Source organism: Bufo bufo, chromosome 7 (assembly GCF_905171765.1).
Source record: "Bufo bufo chromosome 7, aBufBuf1.1, whole genome shotgun sequence".
Classification (NCBI taxonomy): domain Eukaryota; kingdom Metazoa; phylum Chordata; class Amphibia; order Anura; family Bufonidae; genus Bufo; species Bufo bufo.
In genome coordinates, this window is record NC_053395.1 from 198,877,427 (window position 1) to 198,902,740 (window position 25,314).

At 43.3% G+C, this 25,314-nt stretch overlaps 1 protein-coding gene across 2 annotated transcripts in view; it reads left to right on the forward strand.

Annotated features, from left to right (window-relative positions):
- Positions 1-25,314, forward strand: part of PLA2R1 (phospholipase A2 receptor 1) — a 101,258-nt gene that overhangs the window by 46,403 nt on the left and 29,541 nt on the right. For both annotated transcript variants that reach the window (XM_040440197.1, XM_040440198.1), the window contains exons 17-21: positions 4,772-4,887; positions 12,735-12,889; positions 20,004-20,109; positions 21,336-21,466; positions 24,131-24,260. In XM_040440197.1, the coding sequence (XP_040296131.1) occupies positions 4,772-4,887; positions 12,735-12,889; positions 20,004-20,109; positions 21,336-21,466; positions 24,131-24,260 (638 nt within the window). The remainder of the gene's footprint in view (positions 1-4,771; positions 4,888-12,734; positions 12,890-20,003; positions 20,110-21,335; positions 21,467-24,130; positions 24,261-25,314) is intronic.

Sequence of the window (25,314 nt, forward strand, 5' to 3'; positions counted from 1 at the left end):
GGCTTTGGACGCTTTGATATTTAACAATTCCTGTAGTTCTCGTCTCTTGACTATTAATTCCTCAAAATCTTTAAGAGCATATGAACGCTTTTGAGACGCTTCCAGCCTAGCTATATTGGACAATAGTTCTGACAATTTCTTCACCCTCATTTTCTTAATATGTGCTCCCAACGCGATGAAATCCCCCCTAATTACCACCTTATGCGCCTCCCACAATATTGTGTGGGACATATCGGGCGTTTCATTAGTAGTGAAATACGTTTGTAATTTTTGCGCTATAGACTCGACCTGGGTTTGCGATTCCATAAGGGTATGGTTTAGCCTCCAAGTCCATTCTCTACTACGCAACTCCGGGAAGCAAATAACAGTGGAGACCGGCGCATGGTCAGAGACCGTGATATTGTGGAGTGTGGAGGATTTTACTGCTGGTAAATACTTGTCCTGCACAAAGAGGTAATCCAGCCTCTGATATGATTTATGGGGATTGGAATAAAACGTGTAATCACGTCTGTCACCATGCGCCGATCTCCAGACATCGCTGAGGTGCAATGATCTGAGGCGTGTCTGGGCTGACTTGAGAGCGCGGAATGAGACGGCTGATCTTTGAGTTGAGGAGTCAAGTAGGGGGTTCAGGGTGAGGTTTAAATCCCCTCCTACCAATAGCATGCCTGCAGTGAATGCCTCAATCTTGCCCAGTACATCTTTTAGCCAACTAACTGGTTTCACGTTGGGCGCGTATAAATTACAGATTGTAACCGTGAGGTGACCCAGTTCCCCTTTCAATAATAGATATCTCCCTTCTGGGTCTTTCACTTCAGAATGTAGTGTAAAGGGGGTGCCACGTTTAAAACCGATACTAACTCCTCTAGCCGCAGAACTACCGGAAGTGGCATGATACCAAACATTAAAAGGGGAGTTACTTAGGTTGGGAACATGTGAGTGGGAGAAATGGGTCTCCTGAAGGAGTACTATGTCAGACCCGATTTTTTTGAGAATTTGAAATACCCTACTACGTTTCTTCGGATCATTACAGCCATGTACATTAAGTGTGGTTAAACATAAAGTTAACGGAGCCATCTAAAATAAATGATATTCTGTAAGTTAAATCTGCCTATCTGTCCAGATATCCAAGTTGTACATAACATATCACTTAACAGTGCAAAACATAGAACATAACTTGAGGAAGATTCCAGGTATATATGGAGTTTTGAACTGGGGGGAGAAAAAAGGGTTTCACATGTTAAAACCATGTATATCCCAACCAGCCCAGAACCCCAAATCCCAGCCTCAATGATATTGAGCAAGATGTATGATAAGTAGATAGCTATCCTGACACATATTCTTGTTGGGCAAGGGGAGATGTGAATAAGAGTGAGAAGAAAAAGAACAGAGGGAGAGAGGAAGAGAAATAAAAGAGGATGTAGAGTCACAAGCGTGGTTTGTCGCTTGACTTAATAGAAATATGCAGTTTTCACAAAGAATTAAAAGAAAAGGGGCATTAGGACAGCCAGATAATACCAATTTTGAAGAGAAAAGAAAATGGCATGAGACTGTCCATATATAACCTTGTAGTTACTACTGATATAAAGAAGAAACAAGCATTCAGGTGTTAGCAGCAAACCCTCCATCTGTATCTCCTTGTGGCCTTATTCTCTTATTCTTCTCGGATCTCTGTGTCCTCGGCCTCATCCATCCTGACACAGAAGGGAGTGGTGGTAAGTCCTCTATGTGCGGAATGGGCATCCAGGAAGACATTTTGAGTGGTGGTTGCTGCAGCGCCTCCCAAACCGGCTGTAGGTCTTCAGGTGTACGTACAGTGATTCGGCGGTTCCCTGCAGTGATTAAAATCCCAAAAGGAAAAAGCCATCTATATGGGAATTTGGCTGATCGTAGAAGATCTGTAAGCGGCTTCATTAATCTCCTTTTTTGTAAGGTAGATGCTGCTAGATCTTGATAGATCTGAACACTGACTCCTTGAAATTTTATCTCTCCCTTCTTTCTTGCTGCTTGCAAGATTAACTCAGTGTCTCTGTAGCTCAGAATGCCGCAAATTATATCCCTTGGGTTATCTCTAGATGTTGGTTTCGGCTTAAGGGCTCTGTGTACCCTCTCCACAGTAACATGCACTGCTTGCTCTGGGCCCAGCAGCATGTGGAAGAGGGAGTCCATAACTTGGAGCAGGTCCTCTTTCTCTTCAGCCTCTGGTAGTCCCCTAAGTCTTATATTACTCCTCCTGCTCCTATTCACCTGGTCTTCCATCTGGAGCAGGAGTGTGTTCATTGCCCTAGCATGTGAAAGCAGGGAATCTTTTACTGCTGAGTTAAATGTGAGCATGGCATCCTGGGATCGCTCCAGCGTCTCCACCCGGTCGCCTATATGGCGGAGGTCTGATTTTATGGACGCCAGGTCCGCAGCAAGTGGAGCAAGCGCCCTTTGCAAAGCACCCTCTAGATATTCTCTAGTGAGGTCAGACCTTTCTTCGCTGTTTGGTGAGGTGTTATCACCCAAGTATTCAGCTCCCCGCAATACCTTAGACGCCTGAGTAGGAGCGGGATCTCCTGAGGCCGCGCCATGGTGTTTCGGCGCCATCTTGGGGGACCGCGCCGGCGGCTGTGAGGTCGGTTTACTTAGATATTTCTCCATGTCGGAGGTCGGGTTTGGGTCTCCTCTGTGCCCTGTTGCGCTCTGCATTAAATCCTTTGACTGGATCTTCATTCCGGTGTCAGGAAAGTGCTATTATAGAGGCTAGGTGGGTTCTGGTGGCGAGAGCTCTGCTAACAAGCAGCCGCCATCTAGCTCGGTCAGGCCACGCCCCCATCTTCAACTTACTTAACCGTTCACAGTAACCGTAATTTTGACCAGAGGTGCCCAAACATTTGCGTGCTAGCGTGTGTAATTATATATATATATATATATATATATATATACACACATACACACACACACACACACACAGTATATCAGCTTTTAATTGTTCTCTATAATCTGTTTGAGAACCATTTGCAGATTTTTTGTGAAGCCTGAATGAGATGAATTACCTTTTTATTTATTTTTTTGTTCAATGCACTTTTTCAGATGCCCAAGCGCCCCCATAATAGTGACAACAGTCATGGTTTCTTATGCAATTGCACCACAGCTATTCTTAAAGAGGTTGTCCCATTACAAACACTAATCCCCCACTCATAGGATAAGTGTCTGATTGGCGGGAGTCTGACTGCTAGGGCCCCTGCCAATCTTAAAAATGTGGAGCAGTGGTCCCGCACACGCACTACTGCTCCTTTCAAGTCCATTGGACTACCAGAGAGCTTTTATTCATCTGTCTCTTGCAATCCCATAGACTTGAAAGGAGGAGCAGCACATGGTCAGGTTTTGTGATGCAATTTTGGAAGCCAAAATCAGGGCTGGATCATAAAAGCAGAGAAAGTATAAAAAAGGACAGGTATGACTTCTCCACTTTTTTGAATTCACTCCTGGTTTTGGATTCCAGGAAATCTGAACGTGTGGCCATGCCAAAGCATGAAGCCCTTGTTCTTGAGAATGTCTGGGACCTCAGTTGTCAGACCCCAGCAATCAGACACATCCATAGGTGTTTGTAATGGGACAACCCCTTTAATACATGAACAGAGTCCTCTTACCCTGCATTGACTGCATATGATTTACCAATTCAAAAGGTTTAAAAGACTAGAAATGGTAAAAGACATGCACACAAACCTACAAGGAGGTATTGCTCCCACTTGCTCAGGGTGGACGGTATTTGTCCTCATTGAAGAGATCCAGCAGTGTATGGAGACTTGTTTCAAGCAATGCTCCATGGGAAATTTATTTATGTAAATTAGCTCTCCTCCAAAACTACTACATACCAGGCAAAACAGAGACCCTTCCAAAATTAAGAGACACGCATCTGTTTCTTCCTTTTGGAGAAGTCCCTGGTTTGGCTGGTATGAGGTAGTTTTCTTCCTCTTTGAAGAGATCTTTGAAGAGATCCAATTTACAATCTTGTAGACTGCTGTCTAGATTATTTATACCAATATGGAAATGTCTGAGAACTGATGCAGTTCGGCAGATTTACTAATCCTAACATTTAGGCAGCTTAAAGTGAGACTATGCAGTCTAAAAGATGTGCTAAATTTATTAAAGGGGCTGATGCTGGATGATAAATTTGGTGCATCTTAATGCACCTTTTGCTAACTTTACACCGCCAATTACTTTACGGCGAATGCTTGCACCAAAATTTTGACACATTTGTGCTTTAGTCCCAGCCCCTTCCCTAACAAGCCACACCACCTAGTTGAGGAAGGCCCAAAAAGGGGCTAAAACAAATTAATAAATGTGGTGCAAAGCAGGCCCGGCAATATTTTGGTGCAAATTATCTGACTTTGGAGCAGACAACCCCCATGGTCCTAACCTGCACCCTTTAATTAAAACCACACCATCCAGGGGCAGTAACGTATAGTTCAAGCCAATGTGAACGCTGAGGCCTGTGATTGGCTGCAGTGGTCATGGGACCAAGACACTTTATGGTCCTGCGGGGGCCAAAGCGTCTGGGAACACAGCAGCGGCAGGACTGTGGACAGGCAAGAAGTGTCTTTATTTTCTTAAGGGGCTCAGATTAGGACCAAGGGCTCCAAGGCTAAACAACCCCTTTAGGCCAGAATTCTGGCATATTTGGCTTAGTAAACCTCACCCAGTTTGTACAGTCTTCTACAAATCCAAAAATTAAGAAAACTTGAGTTATGTACGGTAGTATCATATAAGTTCTGTTTCTCTGCAGATGGGGTGACGGATCATTTGTCACATACAGTAACTGGAAAACCGATCCACAGAGAGATGTCAACAGCAGTACAACAGCGGGAGCACGGCAGTGCGCCTACATAGAATCGGACACAGGTTTGTACAGGTTACATCATTTTCCATGTCCAAAGTTAGTTGTATTGTGTATTTATTTGTTCAGGTCATACCACCCACAATTCCTTTAACCTAGCACTGGGCTTTAAATTGGATTTGCTTACATGTACGGCATGGGATTAACGGGGTTTCCCCTATTTTACTTTCTGATTGCCTATCCTCAAGATAGGCCATCACTAGCCAATCGGCAGGGGCCAGACACCCTGTATCCTACTGATCAGCTGTTTGGGTGTAGCTCTGGCGCCCAAATGTTGTCACTAGAACTACAAAAGCTTTGTCCAGTGGATGGAGCCCATTACTATAGCACTTTGGTGATGAGCGCCGTCCACTACACCGTGGACGGAGCTACTGGACTGTATGTGCTTTCTTTCAAATTTCTGTTTATTGCAGAACAGAAATGTTAATGAAACATAATCACAGATAAAAGGGGCAACATGCCCAAAAATCATAAGAGCGTTTTATATTGGTATATAAAAGGATAAAATATAATATCACATATGTTCAGATAACTCATACAATCGGTCAATTATCAGCACTAAGAGAATGAAGGAGCTAAAAAGCCAATATGAATAAGTGAGTAACTCTACAAGCAACAAATTGGAGCTTCATAGCTATAAATGTGAATGTAAATGGGCAGATCAGGCGCAATTAAACTGACGTAGCGATGTGCAGGTCTGGGCCTAAGGGTAACCTCGGTGCCCAATTTAGTAAGTATTTGTCATGGGAGAGGGATTCCCAACTGGAAAGCTCCTCTAATCTGCAGATTTCCTGAACCTTTTCCCTCCACCTCAATATAGTAGGGGCCTGTTCGGAAAGCCAGTTTAGAGGGATCAGCAATTTTGCTGCAGCTATTAGATGAGAGAGTAAGGAGTGTTTGTTGAGGGGACAATGCAGGTCAGGCAAATTCAGAAGAACAGCTTTGGGTGAGAGTCACTTACCAGCTGGGCAAATCTTTTTAATCTCATTGGCCACTTCATCCCAAAACGGACGAATCTCAGGGCAGCACCCAGTGATGCGTGACACCTCCAACAATTCTCCGACACTGAGGGAAACATTTTGTGCAATATGTCAGGGGTTCGGTACCACTTAAGGACCAATTTATAGGCATTTTACTGTGTTATGCAACGAGAAAAGCCATGTGAGTGACCAAGTATCCTAGTTACTTCAGACTCTGAGAAGTTAACTTCAAGCTCAGACTCCCACTGTTGGATGAAAAGTGGTTTCTCGACCATCTTAGTCTCTAGTAGTTTGTTGTATAAGAAAGTAATTTACGTCTAGGCCTAGGAGATTGTACAATTGTATCGTACCATGAGGGAATGTAATCTTTACGTGCTTTATCTAAGTACTCCTTACACATTAAGCTGAAGTGTAAGTAATGCATGTGTGACCATTTGCTGACATTGTGCGATTCCAATAAACTCTGAAAACTAGGTATGACGTTGCCTTTCAACACATCACCCATTGCCAAATTTCCAAACGCTGCCCACAAGTTGAGAGAGACTATATAATCCTCACGTAAATAATAGGGGACCAGTCTCATAGGCATGAAGGGAGATGGGCACCGTGGAAGTTCTAAGAGGGGAGAAACAGAGTTCCAGACCTTACGAACTCCTAAATATGTGGGATTTGAACGACAACTAAGAGTGTCTGCAGAAGATGGTACTGTACATAATGTACCCAATTCGGACGGGCCAAATATGTTGTTGGCTATAAGACAACCTAGTTTAGGAGAGAAGGGGTTTAGTATTTCAGAGTGTAGCCTCAACAAGTTGGCTAGGTAGTATAGTTTTACGTCTGGCAAACAAAAACCTCATCTAGAGATTGGTTGGGAAAGGAGATTGTACGACACTCGTGGCTTAGTTTGTTTCCAAAATAATGATGTGAAGAGTCTGCGTATTTGCAACAAATATGATTTGGGAAGGGAGATTGGCAAGGTTTGCAAGAGGTAAAGTAGCTTGGGAAGAACATAAGTCTTTAACAAGTTTTTCCTACCTATCCATGAAAGGTAAAGAATCTTCAGACCCGATAGCTGAGAACGAATATCGGATAATAGGGCAGGGTAGTTTAGGTGAAATAGTTGACTGGGATCCCTTGTAATATTAACACCAAGATATTTAATATGAGAAGAGACCCATACAAAAAGGGAAATGTTTCGGATAGTGTGGAAATGGTGCTCGTAGGCACATCAATACCCATGGCCGAACACTTGGGGAGGTTCATTTTAAAATTGGATAAGTGACCAAAAACATCCAGCAACTTTAAAATCTCCGGGAAGGCCTTTTCTGGATCAGACAGGATCAGCAACATGTCGTCAGCAAATGCTGCCACTGAATGCTGCATAGAACCAATCTTAACCCCTTTGAGGTTTTCATTTTGCCTAATGGCCTGAATAAGAGTTTCAAGGCAAAGTATGAAGATGGTTGGGGACAATGGGCAACCCTGGCTAGTGCTGTTTGTAATGTTATAATGTGGGGAAAGAATTCCATTGACCCGCACCCTTGCATGAGGGGCAGAGTACAGGGACAGCACTGCCCCAACAAATCTTGGATGGAAACCAAACTTGTATAGGGTAGCCTCCATAAACCTCCAGTCTACTTTATCAAATGCCTTTTCTGCATCTGTACCCAATAGAGTGAGGCTGCTATTGGTGCGTAGAGCGTGTTGGATTAACATCTGTATTCTGAAAGTGCTGTCCCTGCACTCTCGCCCCCCAACAAATCCCGACTGCTCTGGAGAGACAAGGTCGTGTAGGAAGGGAGCAATTCTGTGCACCAATAATTTGGCCCATAACTTAGTGTCTGTGTTCAAGAGGGAGATAGGTCTGTAGTTGGAAGGAAGTTCATGGTCTTTTTTTTGGTTTTTGAAGGACCACAATATGTGCCTCCAACGCTTGTTTAGCAGGAGGAGACCCTTCTAGTAGAGGGTTAAAACAGGACATCAGATGTGGGCCTAACACTGGAGAAAAAAAAATTGTAGTACATGATCGGTAGACCATCAGGACCGGGACTTTTTCCCGAAGGGGTTAAGTTAAGTATTTTTTGTACTTCCTGAAGGGTGATAGGAGAGATCAGGTATTCACTATCCTCTTGTGATAACTCTGGTAAATTAAGAGTCAGCAAAAACTTTTTGGTGAGGTAAAGTCTGTCCTGTATGGTTACTGGGGGCTCATCTGCACGGAGGTTATATAAAGAAGCGTAATAGGAGTTGAAAATCTTGGCTATGTTATGAGCGTCAGTCGCTAATTCACCTTTGTTATTTCACATTTTTGATATATAGGACTGTTTATTTCGTTTTTTAACAAGAGCAGACATCATCCTGTTCCCTTTATGCCCATGAGCATAATGTTTATGTCTGACCTTTGCATAAGCTTTAGCTGCTTTTATATTTAATAAAGCTTTCAGATCCGCTCTGAGAACTAGCAGAGCATCTAATTCCTTGACTGCTAGGAATCTTTTATGGGCCTTTTCTAATTTGGTTATTTGGGACAATTTGTTATTTAAAGCTTCTGTATTTGATTGGAGTATCTAGGAGTGTGGGATTAAGTGTCCAGATCCATTCCCTACCAGAAACATCCGGAACAGCTAGGGAGAGGGATACAGGGGCATGGTCTGATACTGTAATACCATGGACTTCCGCTTTTTGTACATGTGTTAACCGTCTATCAGATATGAGCGAATAATCAAGACGCTGATAGGACTTATGCGGGTGAGAGTAAAAGGAATAATCCCTTCTATCTACATGTAAGGCCCTCCAAACATCGCATAGACCCATACCTTGAATTCCGCTTTGTATTCCCTTTAGCGCCTTATAAGAGATCACGGACCTGCGAGTGGACGAATCCAGAAGAGGGTTGGGGACCAGATTAAAATCGCCTCCTATAATCAGTAAACCAGAGGCAAATATAGATATTTTATGTAGTATCTTGCTTAGCCATTTGGAAGTGTTGCAGTTAAGGGCTTATAGATTGCATAAGGTGATCTCCACACCGCCCAACTTACCCTTTAGGAGCAGATATCTCCCCTCGGGGTCCGCAACCTCCACCACGGCGCAAAAGGGGACACTCTTATGTACACCAATACTAACTCCCCTAGAAGAGGGCAGATCGTAGCAGGAATTATACCATGGTTGCAATGAAGAGCGAGAAATATTTGGGATATGGCCCTTTCTAAAATGCGTCTCTTGCAACATTGCTATTTGTGTTTTACCTGTTCTCAAAATCTGAAAAATGCGACTTCTCTTTATAGGACTATTGCACCCATTCACATTAAAAGGTAGCTACAATTAATTTTAAAGTAGCCATCATAAATATATGAAAGGCGAGAAAGGCTGTATACCGTATGCTCTATGATCCAACAGTACAAACCAAACTGTAACTAAAAAGGAGCATATTCAACCAGAAGGCTCCGTAGGTATGCAGTTTAACTGCATATAGAGATAACTGAATAGGGGAGTACACTAACATGTGTATAGCCTGATCTGCCCAAACCTCCATTAAGAAAGCCCACTGGGCGTACGATGGAGTTATTGGACTAACCCAGCTGAGGACATATGAACATTGACAAAGTCACCTAAGACCTTAATCCTCCCACGTTTGCAGGAGAAAAAGTAAAGGATTGGGAATAGATGAGGAGGGGAAAGGGAAGGGGGGGGGGGAGCAATCCTGCCACATAGGAGACTTAGCATGTTATAGTAACAATACAGTAACCTCTATCAGGGAAAGAGAAAGAGGATGTCATCCTTGAGGGGATAGGGCCCAAATCAATCATTAGAGTCCATCAGAGATGAACCGTTGCGTCTTCTGTTCTTCTGCCTCCTCACAGTGGCAGGCAAGTCTTCATCCAGAGGAACAGGCATCCAGGAGGACAGTTCCATAGGCTCCAGATTCAGAGGTTCCCATACAGTGGCGGAAATAATTATTTGACCCCTCACTGATTTTGTAAGTTTGTCCAATGACAAAGAAATGAAAAGTCTCAGAACAGTATCATTTCAATGGTAGGTTTATTGTAACAGTGGCAGATAGCACATCAAAAGGAAAATCGAAAAAATAACTTTAAATAAAAGATAGCAACTGATTTGCATTTCATTGAGTGAAATAAGTATTTGAACCCTCTAACAAAAAAAGACTTAATACTTGGTGGAAAAACCCTTGTTTGCAAGCACAGAGGTCAAACGTTTCTTGTAATTGATGACCAAGTTTGCGCACATTTTAGGAGGAATGTTGGTCCACTCCTCTTTGCAGATCATCTCTAAATCCCTAAGGTTTCGAGGCTGTCTCTGTGCAACTCTGAGCTTGAGCTCCCTCCATAGGTTTTCGATTGGATTAAGGTCCGGAGACTGACTAGGCCACTCCATGACCTTAATGTGCTTCTTCTTGAGCCACTCCTTTGTTGCCTTTGCTGTATGTTTTGGGTCATTGTCGTGCTGGAACACCCATCCACGACCCATTTTCAGTTTCCTGGCAGAGGGAAGGAGGTTGTCGCTCAGGATTTCACGATACATGGCTCCGTCCATTTTCCCGTTTATGCGAATAAGTTGTCCTGTGCCCTTAGCAGAAAAACACCCCCAAAGCAAAATGTTTCCACCCCCATGCTTGACGGTGGGGACGGTGTTTTGGGGGTCATAGGCAGCATTTTTCTTCCTCCAAACACAGCGAGTTGAGTTAATGCCAAAGAGCTCTATTTTGGTCTCATCAGACCACAGCACCTTCTCCCAGTCACTCTCTGAATCATTCAGGTGTTCATTGGCAAACTTCAGACGGGCCTGCACATGTGCCTTCCTGAGCAGGGGGGACCTTGCGAGCCCTGCAGGATTTTAATCCATTGCGGTGTAATGTGTTTCCAATGGTTTTCTTGGTGACTGTGGTCCCTGCTAATTTGAGGTCATTAACTAACTCCTCCCGTGTAGTTCTAGGATGCTTTTTCACCTTTCTCAGAACCATTGACACCCCACGAGGTGAGATCTTGCGTGGAGCCCCAGAGCGAGGTCGATTGATGGTCATTTTGTGCTCCTTCCATTTTCGAACAATCGCACCAACAGTTGTCACCTTCTCTCCCAGCTTCTTGCTAATGGTTTTGTAGCCCATTCCAGCCTTGTGCAGGTCTACAATTTTGTCTCTGACATCCTTGGACAGCTCTTTGGTCTTTCCCATGTTGGAGAGTTTGGAGTCTGCTTGATTGATTGATTCTGTGGACAGGTGTCTTTTATACAGGTGACTAGTTAAGACAGGTGTCCTTAATGAGGGTGACTAATTGAGTAGAAGTGTCTAACCACTCTGTGGGAGCCAGAACTCTTAATGGTTGGTAGGGGTTCAAATACTTATTTCACTCAATGAAATGCAAATCAGTTGCTATCTTTTATTTAAAGTTATTTTTTCGATTTTCCTTTTGATGTGCTATCTGCCACTGTTACAATAAACCTACCATTGAAATGATACTGTTCTGAGACTTTTCATTTCTTTGTCATTGGACAAACTTACAAAATCAGTGAGGGGTCAAATAATTATTTCCGCCACTGTATATGTCGCAAGTCCTCAGGGGAACGAATGGTGAAACGTCTGTTTCTAGATGTGATAAGAAGACCGAAGGGGAACAACCAACGGTACATGATCTTAGAGGAGCGCAGGAGATCTGTGAGAGATTTCAAAATCCTCCTTTTCTGGTGGGTGGAAGATGCAAGGTCCCGATAAATCTGTATTTTAGATCCCAGAAGCTGAATATCACCTATGGCTCTGGATTTTTGTAGGATAGCTTCAATATCACGGAAGCTTAGCAAGCCGCAGATTATGTCCCTGGGGTTACCAGAAGGGAGAGGTTTGGGGCGTAATGTCCTATGGACACTCTCCACCACGACTTGTGCAGCCCGACCTGAGCCCAGTAACAACGCAAACAGCTCCTTCATGAGCGCAAATAGGTCCTCTTTTTCTGTTGCCCCAGGAAGATTCCCGATTCTGAGATTATTCCTACGGCTCCTATTCTCCTTGTCTTCCAAGAGCAGTAGGGAATTGTTAATCGCCGTATGGTGAGTGTCTAAGGTGGTTCTGACGGCAGAGTTGAATGAGAGTATGGCGTCCTAGTTGTGTTCCAGAGACTCCACTCTCTCCTCAATATGGCGGACCTCCGTTTTGATGACCGCGAGATTCGCGGCGATGGGGGCCCGAAGCCCTCTGAAGAGCCTCATCCAGATAGCATCTGGTAAGTGTGGTGGGGTCGCTCACCTCTTGATCTGTGGAGGAGGTTTCCTCAGTTGCACTGAGGTCCGCTGCTTGATTTTCGGGGAGATGATGCTCCGATTCTTTGGGCTGAGGCGCCATCTTAGGAGCGCGCGCGAGGCCTGCTTCTGCAGCTGTATTTCTCACCATCTTCCACCATCCAGCGCAGTCAGGCTCCGCCCGCCCCCCCTACTGTATGTGCTTTCAAAGACGATATTACCCAACATTAAGCTATAACTGATATTTATGGAAGCTGTCACCTTTTAACTTGCTGTCATTTGTCTCAGAGAAAAAGTGAATCATAAAATCCCGGTTTGGGAACCCTATCCTAATACCCACGTAATCTAATCGGAGTACCATCCAACCTTATATTACTTATCCATATAAAATCAGAGGCACATGGAGATACAGGATGGACGCACAGCATGCAATGGGCACCATATCATGAACCTGTACATAATGGATCTGTGCTACAGCCATAAGCATGAGGTCTTACACTGTAATATAAGGCACAAAACTGTACTCCCACCATGCAGTGTCATTAAAATGGTAATTTACTTATTTTTTGTGTCCGTAATTATTTTGTATCCGTAATGTCCCTATGTTGTGTCGTGTTTCATAGGGCTGTGGAGTTTCTCGGATTGCCTCTCCCCGAATTCAGCCATATGTAAAACAAACCTAATATTCAAAATGGAAAAGCACTACACCCCAGTGGATAATGATCATGACCAGGAGTACGAGATCTGTCCAGAGGACTGGCTGTACTATGGGAACAAGGTTGTAATCTTTTATAAAATTGTGGGCACTTTTTTGGGAGGGAAGTGGGGGGGCCTGGGTGTAGTAGTGCACCCCATATAGCATGCAGATTTCATTGCGTGCTTGCTAGGATTGGTTTTAGGAAATTTTCCTCCTGATATGGGAAGTGTCAGGGGCATTTACAAGATTATGAAAGAAACAGGGTCCTCCGAGCAGCACAGAGTATTTCATGAGATGAGCTTGCTGATTTTGTGGCAGCGAACCATGCACTCAGGGGTGTTAAATGGGTTTCCCATCACAGACAATGGGGGAATATCTCTAGGATATGCCCCCAGTGTCTGACAGGTGCAGGTCCCAGAGGTACCTATACCGATAACAGAGAGGGGAAAGTGGTGGAGGGTGCACTGTGCATGCACAGCCACCCTTCATTCATTTCCATGGGGCCGCCGAAAATAGCCGCGGTGCGCTCCCATTCTCTTGCATGGGGAGAGTGATTGGCAATGGTCAGACCCCGGGAAACCCAGGGTCCTCCATTCAACACTCTTCCCACTCCGTTCTCGGAGCCTGTGGGGGTCCCAGAGGTGGGACCCGCCCCTATGAGACAATTGGAGCATATCCTAGCAATATGGCCCCCATTGACTGTGATGGGAATACCCCTTTAAGGGTGGACTGGTGGTGTAAATGCCCCTGGGTTTGGGTGATAGGCGCTAACAAGCTATTCTAGAGCAGAAAACTAAATCTATGCGTTTTACGTGAATGAAAGCCTAGCAATGGCATCCAGTAATGCAGCGTTGGACTGGCCCACCAGAGTACCAGTAGATCTTCCCGTGGGCTCAAGCTCAGATACCATAATGGGCCCCAAAAGTCGAGAGGGAAAACAAACAAACAACAAAAAAAAAACTTTGGAGACAATAAATTTCCCCTAGGGTCTATTTCTTTGAACAAAGCCTATTAGACTTCTCATGATATGGGGGTTGGGTCCCAAGAATAATTCTCTGGTAGGCCCAAGGTACCCCAGTCCGACCCTGCAGCAAATGTGATAATGATCAGGAAGACAGAGGCGTATGTGACTGGGACACTATCGTAACTATTGAAGTGAGAGGCCACAGGAGCACAGAGTATTTCAGCAGACGATTGTCCTGATGCTTGTCCAGAAAGGCCTCGACTTAATAGGACTGAATATCATAGAGAACTTTCCTACTGAAGGAAGGGATCGACCTCTTCAGCATGGACTGCACCGAGCACTCGTTGCCCATACATCCGGCCGTGGGCCTCAGGGTATGCCAGCAGTTTCCCCTGTCCGTTATATAGATAATTCCTATTTGCATTACAATGTTCCACACACTTTAGTCTGAACAGTGAACACCCAGTGTATATGCCAAGAAAACCTCCTGACATGGAGGCCAGATGTCTCTGCACTGGACTTATGCCAAAAGAGAGGCCTGGCATTATGTCCTAGAATAGATTTTTTTCCCCCAACTATATTGGAAAGTATATATATATATATATATATATATATATATATATATATATATATATATAAATAAAGGAAAAAGGGGGATGGCAGCACCGTCACAAAAAAATTTGGAAGAGAAGGGTGCACAGGCCCAAATGTGGATACAAGCCAATCCAACAAATGCAAAAAATGAAAAAAGGGCAGCACTCCACTGGATTAAAATAAAATAAACTTTATTTACCCAAAGGCTGTAGCGACGTTTCGGCTCTTACACAGGAGCCTTCCTCAAGCAGTGTGTACACATCAAAACTCTGGGTATATATAGTGTTACAACCAATTCAAGACAATTACATATTAAGTGGACATAATTAATAAAAAATCTAAATACATGATACAATATAAATATAAAAAGCAATGAAACCAAACATACACAAGCATTGAATCATGATACATACAATTGTGAAATAATATAGTGAATATAAATAGTACAATACATTTGCATTACATAAATCACATAACAAGTGCCAACTGTAGATAATTACATAAAGTGCAAAGTGCTTACTGTTACAGGTGATACCTATAATGGATGCAGGAGGGAGAGCGGCTGTTGTCCATGTAGACATGTGCGATCCGGCGTACCTGAATCGCCACTGCGCATGCCCCTATGACGCATAAACTGTGCTTCCGTCTAGCATTAGCCTCGTCACGTGACGCGTGCGCTCTTAGGCTATAACGCTAACGCGGCCATTTTGGATAAGGGCAGAACGCCCACTGAATTACGCTGCTACTAAGAACAACTAATAATCCCGGTATACCGCAGGCTCAGGGTGAAAAAAGACATATCCATGTCCGAGTGTCGCAGTGGCTAAGTGGACTAGGGAGAGGGCCACACCTACAAATTGAAGTGGGGCACCCCACCATGACTATAGAGCGGTAGCGCATCCGCATATAAATGCAGAGTCGCACCGCTAATCCAGTCAAGATCCATCCATCGCCACCTCACTCTGAGGGTTCTCCTCATCACACCCCGCCATACTAGTAACGGAATCTAAATAAAAAATACAGAAATAGTTATTTGAGGAAATACACAAGTCTAAAGACCGTATAGTGCATGAGCAGACGTGTCCAGATATCGTGATTACACAGCCCCAATGGACATGACGCCACTTCTCCATATCCCAAATCCAGTGAAAAATTATCTGAAAAAAGGAAAAAAGGAAAAAGGAAAAAGATAAGAATGCATAAAAATTAAAGATCAAAAAACTTGTTTTTGACCAGGAAAAACTAGCGGAATAAACCTAAGATATATGTTTTGTATACACAAATCACATATTTCACAGAAAAGCAGTCGACATTTGGAATGCAAAGAGAGAGGGCAAACCACACAGCTAGCCCACTCCAACCCTGTAGTCCACATTGAGACCACGTGGCTGCAAGGAATTAAGCGTAAAAATCCATTTGAGCTCTCTCTTTTTTAGGAGTCCGATTCTATTGCCACCTCTCCTTGGCATTGGTATATGGTCAATAATGTAACACTTCAGATCTTTCTCAGTATGTTTGTAATTGGTAAAGTGTTTAGAGACTGGTAAGTCCAGCCGTTTCTTCCTGACACTAAGTCGATGATTATTGAATCGTGTCTTGAAGTCAGTTGATGTTTCTCCAACGTATAGCAAATTACACGGACAAACGATCACGTAAATAACGTGATTGGAGTCACAAGTCAGATAATGTCTTATCTGATATGAGACTCCTGTTTGTGGGTGTACAAAGGACCTACCCTTGATGATATATTTGCAATTTACGCAGGACAAACATGGAAAGCAGTCAACACTGGCACCAGTCAGTGTACGTTGTCTTGTCGCTTTTGAGGTTCCTACGTCTGCCCTAACCAGTTGGTCCTTAAGACTCTTGGATCTACGGTAGGACATAATAGGGGGAGAATGAAATTCCTTAACCGTGTTGAGACAGCCACCCAATATGCCCCAGTGACGTCGAATAATGTTGTTAATGTCGACGCTCTGTTCACAATGGGTGGAAATAAAAGGAATCCTATTGATTTTCACTTGTTGCACTTTCCTTTTAAGGATATCATCCCTATTAAGTTGACCGACCAGTTTCTTTTTCTCATGCAGCAATTTGGTTGGGTAACCTCGTTGCTCAAATTTATGCAATACTACATCTAGCGTATTACTCGATGTAGTGGGGTCAGAGACTATACGTTTAACTCTCAGAAACTGAGTGTAAGGGAGAGATTTTACCATTGATCTAGGATGATTACTGTTGTAAGTCAGTAGCGTGTTCCTGTCGGTAGGCTTCGTGAACAGCTCTGTCTCTATTTTACCCGCCGACAGGATCACGCGAGTATCGAGGAACTGCATCTCAACAGGAGAATGTACCAAGGTGAACTGCAGTGCCTCATCAACTCCATTGAGGTAACCATGGAAATCAAAAAGTTTCTGCAGATCACCCGTCCAGATGAGGAAGATGTCGTCTATGTACCGCCACCACGCCCTGATATGTTGGAAGTGGTGGTTTCCATAGACGACATCTTCCTCAAACTGACGCATAAAAATATTCGCGTAAGTTGGGGCCACATTGGACCCCATCGCCACGCCCTGTTCTTGTACATAATATGAGTCCTGAAATAAGAAGTAATTCTGTCTGAGTACAATTTCAAGTAGAGATAATATAAACTGTTGAGCACCTTCTGTAAATGTGGATTTATCCAACATGGAAGAGACCGCTGTCAAACCCTTATGATGATCTATTGATGTATAGAGTGAGGTCACATCGAACGATGCTAATGTCACATCAGACACACCAACCAGATCAATCTCCTGCAGTTTAAGCAAAAAATCGCTAGTATCGCGAATGTATGAACTGCCTCCACATGCAAAGCTGCATAGAATCTTGTCAAGAAAAATGGATATGTGACTAAATATTGAATCGGAGCCCGAAACAATGGGGCGGCCAGGTGGATCGACGAGGGACTTGTGGATCTTGGGCAACACATAGAGCACCGGAGTGACAGGATGTGCTACCGTAAGATAATCCACAAGCCCCTCGTCAATGACCCCCGCATGAAGGGCTTCCGTCAATACATTGTCAATCAACCCTGCAATTTTAAATCTTGGGTCAGAGTCAATGTGTCTATAGATGGTTCTATCACCCAATTGCCGCTTAATTTCGGCGATATATTTATGGGTGTCAAGCACGACCACCGCACCACCTTTATCAGCGGCCTTAATGGTAAGTTCGTGGTCGAGCTTGAGTTCTTTAAGAGCTACCATCTCTTCTGTTGTCACATTGGGATGACCAAAGGGTTGAGAAGAATATACAGCTTTCAAATTCTGAATGTCAGATTTAACAGCAGCCATATATGCCTCAACTGCAGGCTCATTGATGACTGGGTTAAAACTGCTTCTGGGTGAGAGATCGAGCATGCCAAGAGAGAGTTCACTCATCCTGGCATGCTCGATCCGCTCCCTACCATGAAACCAAATTTTCAACTTGATTGCACGAAAAAAAGTACACAAATCAAAATCAAGTTCGAACCAATCTGCATTGGCTCGAGGGCAAAATGAAAGCCCCTTACTCAGCACACTCACTTGAGCATCGGTCAGGTTTTTAGAAGAAAGATTAACAACCGTTACTTCTTCCTGGACGGCATGTTTCGGACCGGAGGTCGGGATTTGTTGTTGCGTTGTTTTCTGGTATCTCCTGTGTCTACGGCCTCCACGCCGGATACGTTGTCTCCGGATTGTTCCATCTCTCTTACCCCTAAAAAAGCCTGGTCAACGGAAGAAGCATCATGTATGGTTTTATATTTCTTTTTCCATGCATCCTTGTTTGTATGGACATTTTTGTCACTGGATTGCCAGGAATAGATGTTTCCCTTTTTATAGTCGTCGCAGTCCCGGTTCCATTTAAGGCGTTTACCTTCCTCAGTCTCAGTACGAAAGGACTGAAGCTGAGTAGACAATGGATTATTATATGTCCCAAATTCATCAACTGAAGACAGATTAATCAATAATTGTTCCACATTTACCAATTCATGTGTGACATTAGACAGTTCGCCCTGTAGAAATTCAATGTTGAGCAATATAAAGTCCAATGCATACCTGTTTGAAAGGTTTTCAAATTTTTTACAAAATAATGGACAACCGGAAAATAGATTAGGGCATAAAGTGGATCTCATCCCTCTCGGTATACGCTGTGCTTTAAAATATTCGCCAAGGGTGGTCATGTGGAGACGCAAAGAGATAGACCTCTTTGATAGGAATTCATATTTCCTCTTTAGCTCCTATAGTGAAATATGTGATTTGTGTATACAAAACATATATCTTAGGTTTATTCCGCTAGTTTTTCCTGGTCAAAAACAAGTTTTTTGATCTTTAATTTGTATGCATTCTTATCTTTTTCCTTTTTTCATTTTTTCAGATAATTTTTCACTGGATTTGGGATATGGAGAAGTGGCGTCATGTCCATTGGGGCTGTGTAATCACGATATCTGGACACGTCTGCTCATGCACTATACGGTCTCTAGACTTGTGTATTTCCTCAAATAACTATTTCTGTATTTTTTATTTAGATTCCGTTACTAGTATGGCGGGGTGTGATGAGGAGAACCCTCAGAGTGAGGTGGCGATGGATGGATCTTGACTGGATTAGCGGTGCGACTCTGCATTTATATGCGGATGCGCTACCGCTCTATAGTCATGGTGGGGTGCCCCACTTCAATTTGTAGGTGTGGCCCTCTCCCTAGTCCACTTAGCCACTGCGACACTCGGACATGGATATGTTTTTTTTCACCCTGAGCCTGCGGTATACCGGGATTATTAGTTGTTCTTAGTAGCAGCGTAATTCAGTGGGCGTTCTGCCCTTATCCAAAATGGCAGCGTTAGCGTTATAGCCTAAGAGCGCACGCGTCACGTGACGAGGCTAATGCTAGACGGAAGCACAGTTTATGCGTCATAGGGGCATGCGCAGTGGCGATTCAGGTACGCCGGATCGCACATGTCTACATGGACAACAGCCGCTCTCCCTCCTGCATCCATTATAGGTATCACCTGTAACAGTAAGCACTTTGCACTTTATGTAATTATCTACAGTTGGCACTTGTTATGTGATTTATGTAATGCAAATGTATTGTACTATTTATATTCACTATATTATTTCACAATTGTATGTATCACGATTCAATGCTTGTGTATGTTTGGTTTCATTGCTTTTTATATTTATATTGTATCATGTATTTAGATTTTTTATTAATTATGTCCACTTAATATGTAATTGTCTTGAATTGGTTGTAACACTATATATACCCAGAGTTTTGATGTGTACACACTGCTTGAGGAAGGCTCCTGTGTAAGAGCCGAAACGTCGCTACAGCCTTTGGGTAAATAAAGTTTATTTTATTTTAATCCAGTGGAGTGCTGCCCTTTTTTCATATATATATATATATATATATATATATATATATATATATATATACACACATGCTGTATACATTTTTGCAATGGGAGCATTTGGAAGACAAATACATCTATATAGCAAACAGCTGCACCCACATATAAGAGATTTTCCCACCTGAGCTTGGTGTGAACAGGGTCCTGGTACTTCATGAGTATACGGATACTAATTCTCCATTATATTATTATTATTATTATTATTTTACAGTGCTTTTTTGTCTACAAAGATGGAAATATGGACTGGTATTCGGCTTCAAACTACTGTAGGGAACATGGCGGAGGTCTGGCCACAATTACAAACGGGATAGAACAAGGTAATAGAATGCAGATAAAGGTTTCTAGAAAATAGCTAGCCATAAAATAACCAAAAAGCCATATAGATGTAAAGGAGTATATCATGACATATACAGTAACTGGAGCCTAATGTATTATATATTCACCTACATTGAAAGTTTTGACAAGAGTCTAGAAAAAGGCGTTGTGGCTACGAGGAGTCTGAAAACACGTGGCATTTATTAAAATATGCACAATGCCAAACATGTGGCCGTGCGTGTCTTTTTGACAAATTTGAATTGGTAATTATAGAAGTTAAACCAAATTTTTGCATCCTTGGCTAGAATTAATAAAGAGTTCTCCCAGATTTTCTATAGACAAACTGAAAATATTCACATTTAAAGGGGTTTTCCAGGCTACAGATAATAATGACTTAGGATTCAAGTGTATTGCCTTATGGCAGGCATGCTCAACCTGCGGCCCTCCAGCTGTTGTAAAACTACAACTCCCACCATGCCCTTCTGTAGGCCGATAGATGTAGGTTGTCCGGGAATGATGGGAGTTGTAGTTTTGCAACAGCTGGAGGGCCGCAGGTTGAGCATGCCTGCCATAAGGCAATACACTTGAATCCTAAGTCATTATTATCTGTAGCCTGGAAAACCCCTTTAAATGTGAATATTTTCAGTTTGTCTATAGAAAATCTGGGAGAACTCTTTATTAATTCTAGCCAAGGATGCAAAAATTTGAATTGGTAATTATAGAAGTTAAACCAAATTTGTCAAAAAGACGCGCACGGCCACATGTTTTCTAGACTCTTGTCAAAACTTTCAATGTAGGTGAATATATAATACATTAGGCTCCTTATGGCATCCTACAAGACATTTTCTACTAGCAGCTACCTATAGTACCTTCACCAGCACAGGTTTCCATAAGGTAAAATGATTGGGGATTTATAAACCCCCCCCCTATACATTACTGGACCACATATAATAATGTCAGCGGACCGTATAGAAGGCAAATGGGTGCAATAGTGGGCAACATGGACACCCACTAATATGGTCCCACAACAACGGGTCGGAATATTACAAATCATGTTGTAAAGGTTCAGTGTTCCCATACTAATTTGTATTTTTTTCCCCCCCATAACATGAGAAATTTTTGGTAAAGTTATACATTTTGTATATTTCATCATTTAGCGGGGGATTGGGGGTTATTCTAGTAATAAACCATATCATCTGTGCTGGAAATGACCTTTCCTTTGCTTCAGCTTTTATAGTTATGCAGCTGTTTGGAGAGAAGAGCGGCTTCTGGATCGGAGTCGGCAAAACTGACTATGATTTATGGAAAAACGGCACCGCAGAAACATATAATAATTGGACTCCAGCTCAATATAACCATGTAAGTGTAATATCCATACTGACTGACAACGTGCTTGTGACGCCTACCTATTCTAGACTTACGCAATTTAACTTGCTACTAAATCTCTCTTGTGGTTTTAGCATTTCTATTCATGTTTTACGTTTGAAATTTCTTAAAAAGAATAGGTCATCAATGGGGTCCAACTCCTGGGACGCCCAGGGATCAGCTGTTGGAGGAGCTTATCAAGCACATCGCTGTACGATGTATAGTGCTTGGTATTGCCTTCACTTGAATGGGACTGAGCTGCACCTTGGCCATGTGAGCAAAACGCTTGTTCATTAGGTAATGGGATAGTCCGTGCAGACACCTAAATCATCATTTGCAGGCAGCAGATCAAACCGCACTCTGTTGTCGGCAAACAGTGATTCAATATGGTGAAGAACTGTGCATTAGCGATCACTCCTGCCCATACTGTGGAAGAGATTGCTGCATGTAAAGGTGTCTCCTTCACTGACGAACAAGCGATTGTCAGGAAGGAACGCTTGCTTCCCTACAATTGCTTAAAAAGACCTTAAAAGGGGTTTTCCCATCTCAGACAATGGGGGCATATCGCTAGGATATGCCCCCATTGTCTTATAGGTGCGGGTCCCACACCTATAAATCGAGGACGGAGCCGCAAAAGTGAAGGAGGGTGCACTGCGCATGCGCAGCCGCCCTCCATTCATTTCTATGGGGCCACCGAAAATACCCTCAGGTATTTTCATCGGCCTCATAGAAATGAATGGGAGCATGGGCCGCGCGTGCGCGGTACGCTCCCATTCACTTCTATGGGAGATGCGGGAATTAGCGCTTGGTGGTGGACGGACCCCGGGAAGTCTGGGGTCCTCCAGCCACAGCACTTCCTGCTCCGTTCTCAATATAGGTGCGGGATCCGCACCTATCAGGCAATGGGGGCATATGCTAGCGATATGCCCCCATTGTCTATGATGGGAATACCCCTTTAACATGGACCCTTACTATCCTTAAATATAACCCTAATAAAAACCCTGATGTGTAATACTGACCATGACATGAAGAATAGCAGACATAGAAAGATATAGAACACACAGAGGGGCGCTCCATGGCACAAGATTACCAGGATATAAAACAAGGTGTGTCGATGCTCACATGAGCTAGTTGTAGCGCTGGTACCTTGTTTTCAGGAGCACTGGACTCCAATAGCGATCTGGTAGCAGGACTCACTATACAGCTGCAGAACAATTCTGGAGTGGAGGTGGTTGCAGAGAGTATTCAAGTCAAAAAAGGATCATAGATTAAATCCGCTTTATTGTGGCACCATATCGGTGACTTTCTCAGGCGATCTACACAAGATACTCTCAATTTATAACATGCCAAAAGAAAGTATCTATGAAACACATGACAGCAGATATTACGTGAAACATGCACCAGGTTACAGAACTCATCAGATAAAGCAGGCCAACTGTATTGTGAAGTACAGATGTAACCGAGCTAAACTTGACTGATAACACGTCACATTGTTATCTCGTAACAAAAGCCATTGAAATTCATTTAAAAAGGTCAATTAATAATTTTCATGTCACTGTTTACATAACACGTTCGCTATCATGTTTTGCTCGGCAACATCTGTAGAGAGGAAAGCAATGTTTATAAACACAGTAAATTAATGAATCACTAGATCGCTACATGTAACAATAAGTTAGGCCTGTTTCACATTTGCATCGTGGCTTTCTGGTTTTGACATCCGGCAGAGGATATCAAAACCGCCATTAAACAACGGATCCTCGCCATTTAATACATCCAGATGTATCTGTTTCGGCCAGATCTGGTTGTGTTAAATCTAAACTGAATAAACTGGATCCGGTAGGAAAAAAAAAAAAAAAAATGGATTCAGCACCATTGACTTGCATTGAGCACCATTGACTTGCATTGATTTTCATGCCGGATACGGTTTGTTCCGTTCCGCAGACCAGAAGCAAAACCGCAGTTTGCAGTGGTTTTGTGTCCGGTCAAAAAAACGCAACGGAATGGAATGCATCCTGATCAGTGTTGTCCCCATTGACAATGAATAGGGATAAAACTGATCCATTTTGGCCAGGTTTTGAGTTCATCTGCTCGATCTCAAAACCGGAAAGCCACAAGGCAAGTGTGAAACAGGAATTAGGAAAGCAAAAACAACAAAAGTTAACAAAGAGGATAAAAGCGGGATTACAACACTAAATAGTATCAGTTGTGATAGTGGCTAGATGCTGATAGAATACGTTAGAAAGGATGTGTGCAATTGACATAGTACAAGGAGGGCAGGTCACGACTGTGGCCAGTCATTGGCTGCTGCAGCGTCAAACCTGATGCCGACAGTGGGAGAGCTCACACGCTGCAGCGGCAGTAGCAAAGCAAAGGAGCTGGGACCGAGGGGTGGGAAATGGGTAATTATGGTTCCTTCTGTAGTTACAGCCACGTCAAGGAAGGAGGGGGGGGGGTGGCAGTTTGCCGAAAGATCCCCTGAAGATGAACAACCCCTTTATGACCAGTAGACTCAATGTTATTCATTGCTTCAGTTTGCACTATGTACTTGTCATAGAATATGTCGCCTTTTTATTTTTTTCGGCATATGATTCTATGCTCATTTGTTTTTGTCATTATGTAGCCGATTACTTGGCAAATTGTGCATATTTTTTTTTATAGAAGGATGTAAATGACCAAGACCGGCTATGTGCTCTGATATCAGCAAATCAGAACGTTCACCCAACTGGAAAATGGTATCTTGAAAAGTGCAGCCCTAAAGGCTATGGATTTATCTGCGAGAAAGAACTGGGTAATATACCACGAGTAATCAATAATGAGGAGTAATGAGGGATTTATAGCGACAGACCAGTACATATTGCTGGGCTGCAAAGGCTATTTGAAGAATAATTTGTACATTGTTATTATACTATAATGATTTCTGAGGATATAAGATATAAAACAAAGGAACCTTAATAAAAAATTTTGCCATAATATTCTGATCGGTACCGTTTCCAGTATCCAGGATCTCAACCGTCCCCTAAGGGCTCATGTACACGACCGTATGTATTTGCGGTTGTCAAAAAACTTATCCGCCAAAAAAAACAAGGATGAAGTCTGTGTACATTTCGTATTTTGTGGAACGGAACAGCTGGCCCCTAATAGAACAGTCCTACCCTTGTCTGTAATGTGGACAATAATAGGACATGTTCTATCTTTTTGCAGAATGAAAATACGGAAACGGAATGCACACGGAGTAACTTCCATTTTTTGCAGACTCATTGAAATCAATGCTTCCGTATACGGTCTGCAAAAAACAAAACTGAACGGACACGGAAAGAAAATACATTCATGTGCATGAGTCCTAAAACTAAGGGAAGAGGTGGCTGTGAATATCAGTGTGCAGGAAAATTCAGTGACCGAGTCTTTAGGGCTTGTTCACACGACCGTGTGAAGCCCGTGCCCGTGCTGTGGACCGCAAATTGCGGTCCGCAATGCACCGGCACTGACCATGGCCCAGCCGCATGGGGATCGTGGACCCATTCACTTAAATGGGTCCGCAATCCGTCTGTTCCGCAAAAAGGTAGAGCATGCTCTTTCTGCGGTGCGGAGGCACAGGCAGGAGGCACAGAACGTAGTGCTTCCGTAGTGTTCCGTTCTTCCGCTCCACATCTCCGGATTTGCGGACCCATTAAAGTGAATGGGTCCGCATCCGTAATGCACACGGAACGATGTCCGTGTATTGCGGATCCGCAAATGCGGGCCGCAATACGGCAACGGGCAGCAGACGTTCGTGTGAACGAGCCCTTATTCTGAGAATTGTTGAGGTCCTAGCAGCCAAGCGATCATCTGTTATGAGGGCATTG